The 21,324-nt window shown below is 39.8% G+C and overlaps 1 protein-coding gene across 2 annotated transcripts in view; it reads right to left on the reverse strand.

Moving 5' to 3' along the window:
- The window catches only part of lama4 (laminin, alpha 4), a 76,350-nt gene extending 55,469 nt beyond the window's left edge, over positions 1–20,881 (reverse strand). For both annotated transcript variants that reach the window (XM_056250527.1, XM_056250460.1), the window contains exons 1-3: positions 20,600–20,881; positions 12,980–13,081; positions 12,619–12,746 (exon numbers count right to left, since the gene is read on the reverse strand). In XM_056250527.1, the coding sequence (XP_056106502.1) occupies positions 12,619–12,746; positions 12,980–13,081; positions 20,600–20,695 (326 nt within the window). In that variant the 5' untranslated portion in view covers positions 20,696–20,881. The remainder of the gene's footprint in view (positions 1–12,618; positions 12,747–12,979; positions 13,082–20,599) is intronic.
- Positions 20,882–21,324: the final 443 nt, after the last annotated feature.

The raw sequence follows: 21,324 nt of genomic DNA on the forward strand, positions 1-21,324 counted from the left end.
TCTCCGACGAGCAGCGGCTTATGGTGAGGAGGAGTATGGTTCAGACGCTAAACACTTTGTAGAAAGAGAATTCTACGTCGATGATGGACTTTTGGCGACACCCACAGCTGCAGGAACAATTGATCTCTTGACTCGAACAAAGAAAATGCTGGCCATTTCGAATTTAAGACTGCACAAGTTTGCTTCTAATAGCAAGGAAGTAATGAACGCATTCCCGACTGAAGATCATGCGAAAGGACTTAAAGATCTCAACTTGGAAGTTGACCCTACTCCAATCCAACGTAGTCTCGGACTTAGCTGGGATGTAAAGGGGGACACATTCACCTTTCATGTAACCGACATTAAGAAGCCCTTTACGCGCAGAGGGATACTTGCTACTGTCAACAGTCTCTTCGACCCACTTGGGTTTGTTGCTCCTATCATCATTGAAGGAAAATTCCTGCTACGAGAACTCTCAAGTGAGGCTTTTGACTGGGACTCTCCTCTCCCTGAAGATAAGGAAGAAGCATGGAATGCATGGAGGAAATCCCTACAAGATCTCAAACAGCTGGAGATTCCTAGAACATATGTTTGTTCTACTCTCTCAACAGCTCTGAGAAAGGAACTCCATATTTTCTCAGATGCTTCTGTCAAAGCGATTGCAGCAGTGGCATATCTTCGTGTCATCAATGGCGAAGGAGCATGCCACACCGGGTTCATCCTAGGGAAGGCGAAATTAGCTCCGCAAGCTGCTCATACCATTCCCAGGCTGGAATTAGGAGCTGCGGTTTTAGCTGCAGAGATAGCAGAGACACTCATGAACGAACTGGACTTCACTCTAGATGCTGTGGAGTTTTACACGGATAGTAGAGTCGTCCTGGGGTACATCTATAACCAGACAAGGCGCTTCTACGTATACGTAGCCAACAGAGTGCAGCGTATCCACAGAGTGTCAAGCCCAATGCAATGGCACTATGTGTCTACTAAGCATAACCCTGCAGACCACGCCACCCGCTCTGTTCCAGCAGCTCTGTTGGGCACCACTACCTGGCTTACAGGACCTGCCTTCCTGTCGCAAATGGATCAGAATCTGTCTCCGGAGGAGAAGGAATTTGACCTCCTCGGGCCAGAGTTGGACACAGAAGTTCGTCCTCTTGCTACTACTGTATCCGATGATTTTCCTCTTGAATGTCAACGATTCGAGCGATTCTCTTCTTGGAGGTCATTAGTCAGAGCCATAGCTTTTCTCAAACATGTCGTCCAGACTTACAAGTCGTCTGACGATAGAGAAAGTGCCTGTAGATCGTGGCATTATTGTGCTAAGCCTCATACAGTGAAAGAGTTGTTACAAGCAGAGGAAGTTGTAATCAAGAGCGTTCAGAGGGAAGCTTACCAAGAAGAGCTTACATGCATCGGGAAACGAAATGACATTCCGAGGCACAGCGCTCTGAAAAAATTTAACCCTTACGTAGATAGTAGAGGTCTTCTCAGGATAGGAGGTCGGCTTAAAAATGCAACTCTGGATTTCGAAGAGAAGTTTCCTTTGGTTGTTCCAGGACGCAGTCATGCTGCGAAGCTACTTGTGGAGCATTACCATGATCGAGTCAAGCATCAGGGTCGTGTGTTTACTGAATCAGCTATCCGCAATGCAGGGTATTGGATTGTTGGTGTTAGGAAGCTTATCAACAGCATTGTACACAAGTGCGTCATATGCAACAAGCTTCGAGGAAAGGTAACTGAGCAGAAGATGGCGGACTTACCCATCGATCGCCTGAGCACTGAACCTCCCTTCACGTATGTTGGTCTGGATGTTTTTTGACCTTGGACAGTCGTCGCAAGGCGCACGCGGGGAGGACAAGCTCAAAGCAAAAGATGGGCTGTTCTTTTCACTTGTATGAGTATTCGTGCCATACACATTGAGCTGATTGACTGCATGGATTCATCCACCTTTATAAACGCCTTGAGAAGGTTTTTTGCTCTACGAGGACCTGCCAAACAAATCCGGTCTGACTGCGGGACCAATTTTGTAGGAGCCTGTAAGGAGCTGGAAATTGTGCTAAATGATCCTCAAGAGCCTAGTGTGAGGAAGTACCTGGGTGGAGAAGGTTGTTCATGGGTCTTCAATCCACCTCACGCATCCCACATGGGAGGAGCCTGGGAGCGAATGATAGGAGTCTCCAGGCGCATACTAGATTCCATGCTCCAACAGATCAGTCCTTCCTGTTTGACACATGAAGTGTTGTCTACTTTGATGGCAGAAGTTACAGGAATTATCAATTCAAGACCCCTTGTTCCTATTTCCACAGACCCAGATTCACCTTTCTTGTTGACACCAGCCCCGCTCTTAACTCAAAAGGGTCATACACTCTTCCCACCTCCAGGTGACTTCCAGGAAACCGATCTCCATAGACAGCAATGGAGAAGGGTGCAACATCTCGCCAACACTTTCTGGGGCAGATGGAGGCGTGAATACCTCGCAACGCTTCAAAGCAGAAGCAAATGGCAAGAAGAACGGCGAAATCTAAGAGAGGGCGATCTTGTCCTTCTTAAGGATGCTCAAAGTAAGCGCAATGAATGGCCTATGGCTCTTGTAACCAAGATTTTCACCAGCAGTGACAAAAGAGTCAGAACAGTCGAACTAAGAGTTGCAAGGAATGGGACAATCAAGACATTCCTCAGACCTATATCGGAAACAGTTCTGCTCATGCCAACAGAGGACTGATATTTTGTGAGGTCTTATGTGAACATTCTCAGGTTATAAAGTGGTATCTGAACAATACCAGACGGGGAGTGTCATGGCACACATTTGTTTTTTATTTCTTAGCACCATCTTGTGGTAGTTTGGCGTTACAACAAAGAAATTGATGACTGTTAGATATTTTCTTAGTGGTTGGTTGAGATCATGTGACTCTTGGGTTAGAGGTTAACCAGGAAATAATCGCAGTGTTCTAGTATCTTTCCATGCGGTTGGACAATAAGTCATCTCTCTGTTTCTTTACGTTTTTGTGCCTCAGAAAGGCTTTGCCTTTTTACAAAAAAGAGAAAGAAGAGGAAAGAATATCACAGTAAAACTTTCAACTTTACTCCTGCGTCTGCCCCTTTTCTGACTCCTGTTAGCTATCTGTCAGTGTTGCGTAGATGGAACACGCATCTAGGACAGAATACTTATAGTGGTTTACACGACAGTGAACATACCTCATCAATTTATACAGTACAATGGGTTAAATGATAAAATAAAACATTATTTCCTGACGACGATAAATTGTTTGATTTATTCAACCATTCTTTTTGTGTTCATTCATTATTTGCCTCTGTCCACTCACCTAAATGCATAATTATGGTCTCCACATTTTGCTGTTTACTAAGTGCAAAAGCCTTATTGTCAGACTAGCTATTCTCCTTAACAAATCTAATCTGCCACATCTGGGAAAGTCAACAGGCATAGGATACTTACATTAGGGGTTGAACCGACTAGTCGATTAGTCGACCTTAATGAAACACCGCGACGCTTTAAGCTTGACGTCGACTAGTCGCGATGATCATGTGACACTATGATTGCGCTACTTTTGATACTAACATGTTGCAGACGACAACAGATGAAGAGCCCAGAGGGTCATTGCAGCAAGAAAGCAGCATTGGTACATCAAATGTGTGTAAATACTTTACTAACCTAACACTAGATATTGTTGAAAACGAAAGTGAAAGCATGACGCACGCTCACTACCGGAAATGAGAGTTCAGTATCTTTAATAAAATCATTAAAACATTTTTTTTTTCATTTATTTATTTAAACATATTAATGATGTAGCTAATTCACCCGCAGTTAATTGGAATATTATTTTGTATTACTTGGATCTGCGCATCACTAAGGCACAGATGTGAATTTATAGCTTTTTTTCCTTTTCTTTTCATCCTAAATGATGATGTAACTGCGGGCTGTTTACACCAGGGCACTTCCTGTGTTTCTGTGATCTGATAGCTCTATCCGATCGTGAAAAGACCAGGTGTAAATGCCCTCCGAAACGCACTCGAGACGGATTTAAATCCGATCGCTCAAACCGCCTCAGGAGGAGGTCTGGGCCGCTTAACAGACGAAACTGGACAAGTGTTATGCATCTGGTTGTTGAAACTGGACTTCTCCCAACAATGCTAAAAATAAACGTGTGAGAGCGTATTATAGCGATGAAGCTATGGCAACACGCATCGCCGCATATGAGCAGCTCGAGCATCTATTCATCAAGCCAACGTGCAAACTATCGCAAATCAAAGTGAAAGTAAGTCGCAGACGCTTAACACACAATCATCTTCATTAAAAGTAAAGAAACAGAAATGATCTTACCAGTGCTGTCTCTCTTATTGCGGTCTTTGATTTTGAGCTCTGATGATCAATAAAATGCAGCTCATTATTGTTGCTTGCGGTGACGTGAACTCCGTTAAATCTGCATAGCGCGTTGTTTGAAGATCGGATTTATATCTGTTTTGCGAAAACATATTTATGTGACCAGGTGTAGGCTAAATGGCATCGTTTTGACAAATCAGATCAGTAAAAGAACATGAAGTGACCAGGTGTAAACGGCCCCATTATGAGCTGTCTGTCAGCATCTGTATAATTTTCTGTTAATTAATTGCAAATTGTGGCATGTTGCAAAGCAGTCCCTTCTCTTGTGTTTTTTATTAATGACGTCATCGACTAGTCGACGTCGACTCGACTTTGATGTCATAACAGTCGACTTAAAAAAATCTGAAGTCGTTCAACCCCTAACTTACATTGTTTGTTTTTTTTTTTTAAAAACGAGGTGATTGTTTTTGTTTTTGTCTCTTCATTGCCTTTATGTGGCATCTATACAGTCGATTTTGTTCAGTTCAGAAAATCACCGACTCAGCTCAGTCATAGATGGTATATGATCACTATGGTTACCGGTCCGCTCCTACAGGCACGATTAAGGCAGCTACTAGCTCCTCATAGGACCTTGGCGACGTCACTCAGGAGGAGTCGTAGCACACACACACACACAGAGAGTGTAAACGTCGGTGGCATGAAGGCATCGTGTGTTTATTGACAACAGAACAGCGTGTAGTGAGAACGTGGACTAAGTAATGGTGACCGGTGTAGATCAGCCTGCGTCTGTCCCGACCCGATTCTGAAGCAGCGGCGGGCCGGGACACTCTACTTTGGCTAATGTACATATAGCGAAAACATTGGTTAATCCTCTGTTTTACCGATTTTTGTCACCTTTTGTAGGTATAGTGAGGGGGGGACGGATCGGGTCACTATAAATCTGGGGGGGTCATGTTCCTTGAAAAAGTTCCTTTTTCAATTCGGCGCAACGTTACTTTCCCCAGGGACAGATTATCTGTCCCTGGGATTTGACAGCGATCTCCATCATTTGATAGATTTGACCGCGATCGCCATCTCCGTAGTGAACGCCCCAGAGAGAAATGCACATAATGGATTACATAATCAGAGAGTAGCCTATTAATTTTCGTTTTGAATTGTTTCGTTTAAAGACATTTCAAGCTTAAATTCTATACGTTGAGTTTCGGTTAATTTATGATGAGATGCTCCAGTTCACGTCGGCGCTTCCATGATTATATTGTCTCCTATATTTGCTTCTTAATTATTAAATCCAGGCATTGATAAAAAATTAATTAAGATTAAGATACAATTCATACAAAACGAAATTCGCTTTAAGGAAAGGCTTTCTTCAAAACAAAACTTAATGAAGTGGTCAAAATCATGTCTGATTGACTCAATGTCTCCCGATATATTGCACATCCATCTTACTCGCGCTGTTCACTTTTTATAATCAGCATAGATGGAAAAAAAATAACATTATAATATTTTAACAAATATGAAACTAAATGCGCTTATTTAATGGCTACAACACATAGGCTATAGTAGGCCTACAGACTCTCTATTTGTATATTGCTGCACATTCATTTAATTCTGAATTTTGCACACATAAGTTGAAAGGCATTTGTTTACGTGCATAGTAAAACATATCTGCAACATTTATCAAGTTCACGGATAATTGTGCGTGCATTTATTAATCATTATGATACTAAAATCATAATAAAGTAGGCTATACTATGTACAAAAAATCAGATGAGCCCAGAATATGAACTGGGCTCATAGTTCAGAATATGAACTGGGTAAGAAAATGCTTTACTTACACGTTAAGCATTTTCCTCCCATAGAAACCCATTATAAGAAGAACGCTTAATTTGGCTTAATGTAGATTAGAATATCCCCGTATTATGTCTTAATAACAAGATAAGTTTTCTTTTTTTTTCTTCACCATGCGGTTCAGGACTTCCATAGAATACAGCCTGAATATAATTACTTCCAGAAATGATTTTTGGGGGTGCTAACGGGGTGCTTTGGTCTTTCTTGGGGGCTTTCTTTCTACCCCCTCCCTAGTGCCGCCCATGCATATGCCTAGCCATTAACCGGCATTTCTTCATAAATATTAAAATTTTTGATAAATGCATTATGCATTTATGGCATTATATGGCATTATGCATAGTAGAAATTTATGTAGGCCTACACATTTAGGAACAGATATTGGGTTCTGCCCAAAGTTTAAATCATACTTATCTGACCGTTATCAGTTTGTAGCAGTAAATGAAGATATGTCTTATCGATCACAAGTTCAGTATGGCGTACCACAAGGCTCAGTACTAGGACCGTTGCTGTTCAGTCTGTACATGCTACCATTAGGAGATATCATTAGGGAACATGGAATTAGTTTTCACTGTTATGCCGATGATACTCAGCTGTATATTTCTTCACGCCCCGACGAAACTTACCAATTCACAAAATTAACGGAATGCATAGCCGATATAAAAAATTGGATGACTAGTAATTTCCTACTACTAAATTCTGAAAAAACAGAGATTCTAATTATTGGACAAAAAACTTCCACACGTAATAACCTAGAATACTGTCTAACACTTGATGGCTGCTCTGTTAAGTCTTCGTCGTCGGTTAGGAACCTGGGTGTGCTCTTTGATACCAATCTCTCATTTGAAAGTCACGTGTCTAGTATCTGTAAAACCGCATTTTTCCATCTTAAAAACATATCTAAATTACGCCATATGCTCTAATTAACAAATGCAGAACAATTAGTTCATGCGTTCATGACATCAAGGCTAGATTATTGTAATGCTCTACTGGGTGGTTGCCCTGCACGCTTAATAAATAAACTACAGCTAGTTCAAAACGCAGCAGCTCGAGTTCTTACCAGAACCAGGAAGTATGACCATATTAGCCCGGTTCTGTCAACACTGCATTGGCTGCCTATTAAACCGTATAAATTTTTAAATATTGTTGATTACTTACAAAGCACTAAATGGCTTAGCTCCGCAGTACTTGAGTGAGCTTTTAAAACATTAAAGTCCTTCACGTCTATTGCGATCTCAAAATTCCGGCCAGTTGATAATACCTAGAATATCAAAATCGACTGCTGGCGGTAGATCCTTTTCTTATTTAGCACCAAAACTTTGGAATAGTCTTCCTACCATTGTCCGGGAAGCAGACACACTCTGTCAGTTCAAAGCTAGACTAAAAACACATCTCTTTGACCTAGCATACACATAATACATTATAGACTTCAATAATTCAATGTTAGGCTGCATAGATTAGGTCAGCGGGAACTGGGAACACTTCCCTTAAATCCAGATGTACTCGTTACATCATAAGAAGAATGGCATCTACGCTAACTTTAGTGTCTTTGTTTATCCCGAGGTTTTCCTGCAGCCTGCCGGATCCAGGCCGTATCCAGATCTGACGAAGGAGATTCGCCTGGACCCGATGACAATGCAGTGCTGAAGTGTCAACTATCCTCTCCCTATGGAGGATCCCTTTCCCACTCTACAGATAAAGCGTTGTTGAAATCCGGTTCGCGTACCTCGAAGTGATAAAATAAAATTCTGTATCAAATTTATAGGCAAGACAAGTAGTTTGTTTAGGCATGGTTTGTTGGGAAATTACAAACCTGCGCACACATATTCAAACGAATTTAACTATAGAATAAATTTTGAATGCGCATGTGAATGCCATCAGGTCACAGGTTCGCGTTTAAAGTCTGTTTAGAGAGAACGCCGTCGTCTTAGTGGCCCCTAATGTAATAACAAATGATAATTTTGTGGGAAGTGAATCAATCAAAACCAACTTTAGCTGGAAATAACATTATTCAAAAATCGCTATAAAGCCAAAACAATCTCTGTTACCGTAAATTGTATCTTTATCTCTGTAAAGCTGCTTTAAAACAATCTCCATTGTTAAAAGCGCTATATAAATGAAGATGACTTGACTTGACTTGACAAAGTCAAGCAACATAAAAGTAACGTAAAAGTAAAGAGTAACGTAAAAAGTTACTTTCTATATGGGGTAACTAAGTAAAGTAACGGATTACTTTTTAAAAAGAAGTAACGAGTTACACTACTTTTTAAAAGTAACTAACCCCAACACTGCCTAAGGCTGGCCACACACTTGAACGTTTTAAGCCCAAACCAACACAATAAGGTGGGGGGTGTTGGGCAGAAAGGCAAAAAGATACAAGAGGACTGGCATTGCACAACGTCATGTTTTATCATTGATCTTGTATTATTGATACAATTATTTATTGAGCAAAGCATTTGAATCAGGAGAATGAACCTGTTTGGGTGAAGACTGAACAGGCGTCTTGCAGGCCATTCTCTGTTTTCAATGATCTGTGCCTGCTACCACTAAACAGGAAGTATCTGACAAGCAATCCATTGGCGACAATTTAGGTCACATTTTAAGCCAAAACAATCACTTCCTTTACTACCAATTACATCCAATGCATTTCTCCCACCGTCCCACTGTTAATCGACCATGCCCTTCAGACATGGGTTAAAAAGGGATTTAGATGAGTTTTCTTTAAGGGCAGTAGTTTTATTTCGTTTGAACATATGGTTACATTTTTTGATATTCCTAATTTTTATAGATATCTTTAAATACAAAGCCTAGTCAAAAATTATTTTAATACTCTTTTGACACCATCTCATAGTTAAGATGCTCATAGTTAGTTGTTGGACTGGGGTGCATCTGAGTGAAGTCTGATATCTAGAGTTTACAGTCTGATTCAAAGTGTGGCCATCTTTAGATTTTCTAAGGAAACAGTGGGAAGAGGAAATGGCAAGTGTAGTCTCAGAGGATGTTTGCCAGTCAGCAATTAGGCAAAAACATTAAGCATCTATGTGAGTCAGGTAGGGTTTACTCCAATTTATGATAATTCATAAGCAAAATTCAAAAACAATAAACACAAGAACAGGTGTAACATGTAACAGTGTGTGTGTGAAACAAGGGTAAACACACACAACAAGTGCACTACACTCACCGCCTTCTACTCTGGTACGCTGTGCTTCCCAGGTTGGGCCCTAGCGCTCCTCGCCCCCCTACCCTTTGGTCTGTCCCTATCTCCCTGCGGCTTTACCAAGATCGCGGAAGCTGCCCTTGCCCTGGCCTACCTTCAGTGGTAGTCGACACTATCACTTCAGCTAGAGCCCCCTCCATGAGGCGCGCTTATGCTTTGAAGTGGAGTCTGTTTGCTGAGTGGTGTTCTTCTCGATGAGAAGACCCCCAGAAATGCCCGGTCGGCTCTGTGCTTTCCTTCCTTCAAGAGGGCTTGGAGTGGAGGCTGTCCCCCTCCAGCTTGAAGGTCTATGTTGCCGCCATTGCAGCTCACCGGCCCAGTACTAGTGTGCATGTTCACCAGGTCAGCCCTTGTACTGGACTAGATGCCCATATGATGTGATTCCCCCTTGGTAATCCCGTGTGCGTATGGTCCACGATGCAGTTTCCCTCTCGTTGAACCTGTGTCTTTTCCTGGGCGGCTCTGCTCTGCGCTGTAGTTCTCCCTGGCTAGGTAGGACCTGCCTCAGACACCTTCCATATGTACCACTGCCGTACGGTTCAGTCCATATGTGTACTTCCACACGTTTCCTTCCTTCAGGCAGGGTGTGGTCTTCGTAGTGTTCTCCTCCTTTGGGGTTGGGACGCTTCCCCAGCGCTTGGTTATGACTGAGATACGTTGGGAATTGAGTTCCAAAGCACTCTTCCCAGGGGCCAGGAACAGCAGCTTCGACCGTCCCCTCAGTGAGAACCTTTCGGTATGGTGGACTTTCCTCTGGCTTACTTGGGGCGCTGGGCAGGTTACGACTTTGTGAGAGCAGTTGCCAAAGAGGCATGCACCTTGCCAGCATCTGCATCTCCAACATTTGTAACACAGTTCAGTGGCTTTGGCGCTTACCAAAAGGACCCCAATACGTCAGTATCGACGTAACATCGAACGTGACTGACTGAATGGGAACGTCTAGGTTACTGATGTAAGCCTAAGGCATGCAAATCTCACTGGCCAGTGGCCAATGTTCATTGGCTTGTTTTGTTACCACTTGGAGGTTCCTAGACGAGACCCCAATACATCAGTACCAATGTAGCGTCTCCGTTCCTGCCTTCAGGGAACAGGGGTTACATTAGTAACCTAGACGTTTTAGAAAATGCAGTGCCAAGTTTTACGTTTTTGTGCCAATAAAAATAAAATCAAAGGAGCCTTTAACCCCGTTGTACCCTACTTTTTTGAAAGAGTTTTAAAAGTTTGTGAAAATTGCACCAAATCAATTAAAAAACCTGTGAATAAGTTTACATAATTAAATATAGCCCTGTATAAGTTTGGTGTGAACTTTTTATAGATTTTATATTAACTTAAATTTACTTTACTGTTATCATGAAATGGTGAAGCCTGGTGATCTTTATTAAGCAGTTCTTTATTAAACAAAAACAAAACTCTGGAAGATGGGAATCCACACACACACTTGAACATTGTTGTTATCATGTAAAATAAATGACTTATAAAGTAATTATTTTCTTGTATTTAGTTATCCGTTTCAGAAAATTGCTAACCACTTTTAAATAATCAATTTCTATAGAATCTATATCCAATGTATGTACCAAATGATTCATCAATTAAATATCCGCAAAATACAACAGATTGAATGGGTGGTTAATTATGATTTCACTTTTCTAACTTTAGTTACTGTGTAATGTTGCTGTTTGAGCATAAACAACATCTGCAAAGTTACGACGCTCAAAGTTCAAAACAAAGGGAGATATTTTCTTTTAAAGAAATTGCTACTACAACAAACGGCTGGTAAGGACTACACGACATTCCTCCCGGGTAAGTGATATCACCAACCCTAAAATTTACATAAACCTCGCCCACGGGAACGTGATTTATAGATTAGCATGACAGAATATGCTAATCAATGACTAGAAGATAACTACACATGCTACATAAATTTATCAACTAACCATTCAGAAATGTTGTCTACATGTTGTCACTTCTTGAGTCTCTCCATCTTTCTGACTCCAGTTTGAACATATAAAGGATGTTTTATTAACAAAGTTCGGGAGGAACACGTTCAGATAATTAACACGGGTGGAGAGCACTCAACAATCAATGATATGAGGTGCATATATAGACTCGGAAGTCTCACCTCAATCCATTGACAGTTTAGCAGCACCCCTCCACCGCCCCTTCTCCACACTTCTAGTCCTAACTACTTACATGGGGGGAGTACTCTGGGTTCGGGCTGAACTCCGAGCTTGGAGCATAAAACTTTACCCCCTCTAATTGTATGTAAGTGTGAACTCGTGAAAAGGCTAAAAGTTTTTGAAATTTTGAGTGCATGTCTGCGTGAGGTAATTGAAGCTGCTAAGGACACAAGCTGTTGTAGCTTCACCCACTGTGCAGCAGCAGCAGCTCATTTGCATTTAAAGGGACAGACACAAAAACTGTGCTTTTTTGCTCACCCTCAAAAAGTGACAACTTTAACATGCTATATCTGTGGGGTATTTTGAGCTAAAATTTCACATACACACTCTGGGTACATCAGAGATTTATTTTACATCTTGTGAAAAGCACATTATACCACCCATTTAACACAAAAACATTACAACAATATCAGAAAACAGAGAACTGAAACAGAGCTGAAGTAAAAAAAGGAAACAATGGAAACCAAATGAACTGAATAAATGAAATAAAGAAAGCTTCACCTTAGGAGTCGTTTGGGAAACAAAAACACAGAATACGTGACAACTGCATCCTAACTCACAATCATTGATTTACTGTTACTTTTATGTGACAAAATATGCAACATTACTATTGTCAACTGCATTTGCGATTCAGTAATAGCTTTTGTTATTGATTTCTATCCAATATTTAATTTATTTTTCAATTTAAAGGCTCTCAAGATGTTTACTGGGAAACGTGGGCCAAATGGACTGGATTTTTCCAGGGCCAAGTGTTAGCCCCAGTCCAGCCCTAATGAGATAAGGCTGTGTGAAAGGTGAAAATAACCTTTTTACATTATGAAGTCCAGGCTATGGATGTTTGTTCATGCTAAAAATATAAACATGATGCAATCACACAAATAACAATACTAGTATTGAAGACAACTTTTTTGCTGCATGTCATATTTCACTTTTAACTGGATAATAAGTACTCAAGTTATCCTGAAATAAGAGAAAGAAGGTTTTTATTTTTATTTTTTTGCTGTTAGGGATTGTGTCGGCATGATTTAGGTGTAAATGTCTGAGGTCAAGACTGGACTCACTTGTTAGACTCCAGTGATATTGGGCAGGCACATGGTCTACACATGAAGGTGCCATCAGGAAGAAGCACAGGTAAAAATCCATCTTCACAGTGCTCACAGAAATCTCCAACAGTGTGATCCTGACATTCCTGAAACACGGATGCAGTAAAGAACTGATGTGCATTTCAGAACAAAACAAAAAAAACACAAATGCTGGTTACACTGCCAAGGTTACAGACATTTTAAAATCAACACCATGTGCCCGTGTGACAGTTACCACATCAGAGATTTTCAGTTTCTGTTTAGCTTGTTTTTGTTAAAGCACTTACATTAAATAATTAAAAATGTTTTTACTTTAAAGAGATTTGAAACTAATACTTACAATGCATATCCCAGTGATATCCTCACAGCTATCAGCATGGCCTTTACAGTTACAGGGGAGACAGGTTTCCTGTTCACTCAGGAAGAATCCTCGAGCACATACCTGCAATAAAGTCATTGCCAAACATGAACATGAACTATCAACACAGTCATGATATGTGCCATATCTCTACTGTATGAAAGTGTTCCTTCAACTACAGTCACTTCATATTCCAGGTATTGGTTTTTAATAAAGCTTAACTGGGATATTTTAATTTTGCTATATGAAGGTCATCTAAAAAAGTCTTGTAAACTTTTCTCAGTTCATACATCACTGCTCTCCTGCTGATTTTGCGAGATAAAACTCTATGAACCACTACAATGTTAAACTACGGAGCTGTCTGAAACACTGCCAGCGGGACATTAAACTGAAAATGTTTGTCCGAACTCACAACAAGATTTGCGAGAGAACGGAAAAGCTTTGATTTTTTCCTCCTATCCCATATTTTTTTCCACCACCAAAAAGTGGTGGTACAAGTTTAATCTGTTACAGTCAAATTTATTTTAGTTTTTCTCCTCCATTCTTTCACCTGAAATTAAATTGAACATTTAATTTAATATTCAACAATAATATTGATCTGCCTGCATTGACACCATTATATGAGAACTGAACTGAGCTGGATGATGACATCACTGTTTTCTCCAGACTGGCTATATATAAATTAACTAAATTAATAACTTTTTTTCAACAAAAATGAACCTAACTTAAGCTGGACTATGTCTTCTAGAAACAAACTTTTTAGCATTATTTCCTGTTATCTGTATTGTAAAAAGCGCTATATAAATAAAGGTTACTTGACTTGACTTTTCTCAAAATATATTTATGGTTTGGTTCAAACCTTAAATTTGTATTTATTTTTCAAAAATATTTCTTCTTCAAAGGAAAAACATTAATGCAAATTGAAAGGATTATTTATTATAAAGACCATATACTGGGGGGGAAAGTGTGTTGGATTTAGATGAATTGATTTACATCAGTTCCACTTATGGGACTTTCGGGCAAAGGATCGTGGGAAGCTGAAGCTTCCGGTTCGAGTCATCATCACTGCTTAGGAGGAACAGTGGGAGAAACAAATCCTCCTCTTTTAGTGTGTGTTTGTGTATAGATTTGAGAGTCATGATTCATGATGTTTATGTTGTTAGGGTTATATTATGGTATATCTACTGTACTATAAGATACAGTACAATATTTTTAATTTTACTGACTTGAATAATATATTACATACCATATATATATATAAATAAGAAATAGATAAACAAATAAAAATGAAAAAAGATTACAATATCTGGGACCAATTTCTCAATGCTTAGGTAACTTTTTCAAAACTCTTCACACAGTGAGCACAACAGCAGTCTATGTGAGCTCTAAATAAACTGTGGATCATTTGTCATTTCTTTGGCACAAAATGCATTCAATGACTACATCTTTCAAATTACATGAATTCTTTTCTCAGGCACAACCACAGTCAAAACTCTACATATACAGGCCAATTTGCACATTTGGATACTTTTTTTTTCCAAATCTGAAGTTCAAAACTGAACATAATACAAAACTGAATTAAACAGTGTAACTATGTTAAGGGCTCAGGGAACAAGATGTCAGGAACCGGCGAACCCTCAATGTAAAGTTTTCTTCACTAAACAAAAAAATAAATAAACATAAATAACAAAATGTTAGTGTTTGTGTTATTATATGTTTGTGTTAGCATGAGTGACAAAGTGCAACCTGTTATGTAAAAATGAGTTGATTTGAGACATGTATAAAGTATTTTGGTAGTTTTAGTGCATTTTGTATATGAAATTTGCTGCTGTGCCAAGCTGGAAGTTGGTTAGGAGAACTGTGTGGAGAGTTTTGAAAAAATGACCTACGTATTCATTGAGGAATTGTATAAAACAAAACAAAACCTGTCATTTGAATTTTATCTCTATGCACATTGACATTTTCCCCTCCACATATCTAAATGCCCATCCCAGGAAAGCATCATATAATAATACTGAGTGGCCTGGTTATACTGTAGTGTAGTGAGAAGTGTTTAATTCAATAAGCTCCCACTGTAAGGCAGAACAAAGCTGACCTTCATACATCACACCCTCTGACTGATCCACTTCTGAACGCACAACGTCTAAAAGTGGAGGAAATATTTGAGCAATCTCTTTTCCAGTTTAAATCTGTCCTGCTCTGCAGAACAATAGATGGACTGGCTCTCAGCTCTTACATTTCATACTGTTATAATTACAGATATAGAGTTCGAAAAATGTAAAGTTTTAAAGTTACAGTTACAGTAAAGTTACTGGATTGGTCTTTTCTATAAAAACCTCAATTACCAGACAAGTCCTCAGCACAGACCCCACAATGCATCATGCCCAAACCAGCTAGGTCCGCAACACAGACCTTAACTAAGACTGTCATGCAAAAACTCAGTTGTATGCCGATATACTACAACTCTACCTCCATGATTTCAACCTGCCAGTCAGACTAAAACTTCCACCTCAATGGTGTCACCCAATTCTGTTGTGGCCCATGCCGGTCTAACAAGCAAGAGGAACAGCTTTTAAAAAAAAAAAATTATAACGTCAGTCTACAAAAACAACATAGACTTGTGCTGTAGCTTGAAATCATCATTCAGCTTATTTTCGTTGTATTCGGCCAGAGAGAACAACCTCCTGTTACAACCCTCCGTGACTGAGCCTGGTTTCTCTCAAAGTTTTTCCCCCACTACTTTGTGAAGTTTTTGTTCCTTGCCACTGTCGCACTTTGGCTTAATCAATGGGAGGTAAAAAGACAAATAATATTCAGTTAATTGCATTGAAACTATTGAATGAGAACAGAATAACTGAATTGAATTAAACTGAATAATGATATTCAGTATTATTTTCTGCAGAGCTGCTTTGTAGTTGTAATTAAACTGAATTTATTGTTTCATGATCGAAGAATTTTGCATAATTTATTCAGTTTCTTTCCTGTTTATTACAGTGAAAGCTACTCTGAAGCAATCTGTATTGTATAAAGTACCATTTACGTAAACATGAAGTAAATGTAAACCAGAGTCGGCTTGAGCGCTAAAAACACTTGCACATGCAAAAATCACTTAATCACTTAAGCCAAAAGTATACTTCCCTTGTCCACGTTTCACTTCATGTCATACTTTTCGCCATGAACACAGTCCACAGATGTCTGCACACAAAAATCGGGCTGCATGGGAACAGTAGCCTATGCATGGACATCATGGACTGATATACTTTCTGCCTAAATGGGCAGTTATTGGCCAGAATAAACAGCAGTGGACCAGACTTAATGTCGACAGTCAAAAGTCTGGCTACACAAAAATATCAGTTACATGACTGGCTACCAGTGTCAGGATTGGCTCTTGCATAAGTTACAATCTTACTTGGTAATTGTAACCGTATTGGATATGGATATTCTTAATCATAAATGTCTTCAGTCCCTAGCTATAATAGGGGCCCACAGCAACACACACATGATCATCAGAAGTTTGGTGGTTCAATCCCCGGTTCCACCTGGCCAAGTGTCGAGGTGTCCATGAGCAAGACACCTAACCCCAGCTGCTCCCGACGAGCTGGATGGCGCCTTGCATGGCTGACACCGCCGTCGGTGTATGAACGAGTGAGTGAATGGGTGAATGTGAGGCAAAATGTAAAGCGCTTTGGTGGCCATTGGGTCTGTGAAAGCGCTATATAAATGCAGTCCATTTACCATTTATGCATTTCTGTAGCTCTAACAGTAGAGCATCGCAGAAACACTGCCATGGTCATGAGTTTGGCCCCATTTACACTGCATGGTTCAAGTGACCCAAATCCGATTTTTTCCTCTCATGTGGCACAGATCGGACATGACCCATGAACGTGTAAGCAGGAAAAAACCGCATGGATTCCGATTTTCTCAGATCGGATTCAGGCCTCACTCATATGTGGTAATAAATCGGATATGAATCGGATACGTGCATTTGCGTGTGCCATGTAAGCAAACAAATCGGATATTCCCCAGTAAATGCGAGTCGTACGTCATTAAAAAAGTGACGTCAACTCAGGTGGACATGACTTATTATAGGCGCGATGGAGGACGAAGGATACAAACAGTGGAGCAATGCGGAGGTTTCATGTCTTTTGAGTGTTTGGGGCGAAGAGATGCAGTGTTGTTACAGAAATAAATCCGTGTTTGAAGACATTTCACGAGATATGGGGAGGCACGGTTTTAAGCGCTCGTAGCTACAGTGCCACCGTAAGATAAAAAGCTTAATGACTTTTAAAAATATTGTGGAAAGCAAAACACTGGATAATTTTATTTGCATCTGCATCCATTGTATTTCGTGCCGTTTTACTTCCTTTTCCGGGTCAGAACGTCTACATTTGGTAGTTTCAGCAGTGCATAGTGTAAATGCAAAAATCGGATACGGGTCACTTTTAAAAGATGATGTAAGCGGGTCGTCAAAAAAATCGGATATAGTCAGAAAATCGGATTTGGGCATCAAGACCTGCAGTGTAAATGCAGCCTATGAGTCCCAGGGAATGCATGAGCTCATAAAATATAAACTTGATGTGTTACTTTGGTTAAAACGTAAATAAACGGGTAAATTTAAATGTACAAAAGACCCATTGGGTCTCACAACAGCCATTTCCTTCTTGCCTGTAACTCATTTCTTTCTCCTTCTCTCTCACACTGTTTACATTACTTCAGTGAAACCACACACCAAGTAAGAAACGCATACCAGATCATAAAAACAGAGGACAACTGAATTTCAGCACTGTTTGCGTATACTGCATTCTAATTATACTTGGTCCATTTATAGTACAGGAGTGTAATTGTTAGCTTTGGTCCTCAAATTTGATTGGCCAAGCAGTGTTCTAAGACTTCTGATATACTGTACAATATAACAGCAATGGGACATTTCACTTTTCTTGTCTGTGTTCAAGGCATTCCAGACTATGCATGAATAGTAGGCCTATAATGGAAGCAAAGCTGTGATTGTTTTTGTTTTTTTATCTCATACTGCCTTTTTTCAGAATTATGAGTTTATATCTTGCAATTCTGACTTTATAACTTGCAATTGTGAGTTTATATCTCACAATTAATATTCAACAACATTATTGGTCTGCCTGCATTGACACCATTATATGAGAACTGAACTGAGCTGGACGATGGCATCACTGTTTTCCAGAGCGCCTATATATATATAAATTAACTAAATATGTAACTTTTTTACAAAAGAAATGAATCATCTCTGAGCTTACTTAAGCTGGACTTTGACTCTATTTTCTTCTAGATTTACTGTACAGCTGAAACAAACTTTGTTGCATTATTTTCCTGTTATCACTGTAAAACAATCTGTATTGTAAAAAGCGCTGTACAAATAAAGGTGACTTGACAATTCTGACTTGAGAAAAAGTGAAAATTACTTTTTTATTATTTTATTCAGTGGCGGAAACAAGCTTCCATACTCAACGTCTAAAACGCATACGCATATTATTTGCTTCCTTAAAAAGTGATGGCCCGAGTCTGAGTTACATTCACACACAAATCATGTCACAGTTGTCATCATGGTTATGTTCGGTTTGCTTTGTGTTCTAGTTTTGGTTTTTACCTGCTTGCTCGTCTGTCTGTGTGTTTTGTTTTCCTTGGTTACTGATTTAAGTCACACCTGTTCTGAGTTACGTTAATCATCCCTCTGTGTATTTATAGCCTTGGTTCAGTATTTGTCCGTTCTCGTCTCCTCCTATAGTTGGTTCATGTTTTTGATAGTTTTTGTTACAATTTAAATTTGTTTAAATCAAATTATTGCCTTTGATTTCTTTGATTTCTTTGAGCCTTTGATTTCACCCCTGCTGCAACCCAACGCTCACAACACTTCTATTGCTACCAAACACTACACTTCACAGTGCACTTCATGGCCTCCATGACAGCTGTCAGATTACCAATTTTCCATTTTCGAACTAAACTGCCAGTGTGAAAGGACTCCTAGTTTGCATAGTATCACATCTACAGTGCATTGTCTAGATTCACAAAACAACGTTTATCAGTATTTTTGCCTGTTTCCACCTTTTTTTAGTTGCAATGTTAGCATGTTACTAAGCTAACAGCCTAATAAGCATAACATGCACAGCCCGCCACCAATATTAGATAAAGTTGATCACTGTAATTAAATTGTAATCAAACATTAGTTATTGAATGAAATATGAAATATAATGAACATTTGCTATTTTAGAATTTGGCTGATCATGGTTACTTCGGGGCTGTTTACACGACACCGTTTTCAACTGAAAACATAAAACTCTTTATGCGTTTTGACCGTTCGTTTACACGACAACAGCGTTTTGGGTGCCTCAAGACGCAAACTTTTGAAAACGGATTTCAAAGTGCAAGTTTTTGAAAACAGTCTCCGTGTAAACAACAAAAACGCAAATCTCTGAAGACGATGACATCATGCACATGCGTATTACGTGTTCAGTCTGTAGTGTTTCATCGTCATCTAATGTCCTGGCAGCAGAAAACAGCGTTTTTAGTCGTTTTCACGGATCCGTGTGAAAGGGGATCGTTTTGACAATGGTGACGTCTGTACGCGGAAAACTCAAAGGAAAAACGTCTCCGTTTTAAGCAGATTGTTGTCGTGTAAACGTACCCTTAGCTGCCTACTTTGAGAAACAGCCTTTGTATTGGAAACATGTCTATAATGGCTCTAGCTCTAAAATTGTCTAGCTTACTATGCTTTGGAACACAACTTGAATTTGTTCTGATCCACAGGGAATGTACCAGTAAGGCAGTTTTCCCACACTCTTGGGTACTCACTAGAGCAGTATTTCCCAACCCCAACAGATGGCCTCCATTCGCTCTCTGATGCATTTCCGGTGAGGAGTGACTATTAGACCTTCTAGACTCTCAACAGCTGCTGGTTGGGTAGGTGGGGGTGGGAGCAAACTTACAGAGCATAAGACGCATAAACCCCTCTCTCCATTTAGACCATTTTAACTGTTTGTTTTCATAGCATGTTTAACACTGAACCTGATGTTTAATGTAACATTAGATATAACACAAGTCCACACCCAAACAGCCAAGTCAAACATTTCCTTCAGATAAACAACTATTGACGATTCTCAAAATCTCCAGTAAGAACAGCCCATAGAAAAATGCTATTGCTCTAAAGTTGCTCTTGAAGTTCTGATGTTTCATTTAAGTCAAATTTATTTATGTAGCCTAAGTGCATTTCATTACACATTGTTTCAAAGCAGCAACTTTATCTCTGATATTTCCCTTTAATTCTTCAGGAGAGATAAAAACACATAAATGAGGCACTCACTGACATACAATAAGAACTAGCATAGCCTCGCTCTAATTTGAATGCTGAATTTGATTAGAAATATTAGAGCATATTGAAATCTCTTTTGAATGCTGCCTTTAGTATCTAATAATTTTGAGCACATGCAGAGCTAAAAAGAATGCAACACTATTAAGGATAAATGTATATGTGCAACATCTGCAAACAACATGTAATAAAGAACCTAAAGTGAATCATTTTAGTTCTATGTTTATGTTGTAGCACATGATGTTAATTCAAAAGAGAGGACTTACCCTGTAGACTGTGTTAAACTGTTGCGATGAAGCTGTATGCGTGAGTGCTGACAAGATGTAGAGAATGCCGATAGATCCCAACAGCAGAGAGGCCATGATTCCCCCTGCAACTATTCTAAAAGCCCAGCAGTGTGTGTGGTTGTGTTCCCTGCTGTAGAGTCTTTCTCACATCTACTTCTTCCCAGGCTATTTTTTTTTTGTCCTTTCTCAAGCCTATGTAGTTTGTGCTGCTGTTCTCTTCTTCTCTCGCTTACGCCCTGCCCTGCCAAGCTGGACTTCCTCCCTCGAACACCCCCGGCCCCCCTCTTCCTCACTCACACTTTTCCCTCACAAGATCTTGAATGGAAATCACATGCAGCTGAGGAAAAAATTTGTTTAAAGAATCCAAACTGAGGGAGAGGGACTCTTTATGTATTCTACTGTAACTGCTGCTGTTGTTACCCTAAAGGCGAATCAATGTTGCCTGATTGGCAGAGAGAAAGTTATGGTCAGCTCACAGTACCCTTTGACCTTGGCTGTGGCCCTCCCCCTCCCTGTGGATGTCTCTTAACCTCTCTAACCCACTGGAAATGCCATCTCCTACAACACACACACACACACACACACACACACACATTCAGATGAGATGCATGACAACATATCAGGTACACAAAACAGGGTCAGTTTTCTGCTCTTGTGTTTTTTGGTTGTTTGTCCAGAGATTCTTAGTTCATGGATTCCTCTCA

Source organism: Rhinichthys klamathensis, unplaced genomic scaffold (genome assembly GCF_029890125.1).
Source record: "Rhinichthys klamathensis goyatoka isolate OS25496 unplaced genomic scaffold, OSU_Roscu_1.1 h1tg000001l_1, whole genome shotgun sequence".
In the NCBI taxonomy this organism is placed as follows: Eukaryota; Metazoa; Chordata; class Actinopteri; order Cypriniformes; family Leuciscidae; genus Rhinichthys; species Rhinichthys klamathensis.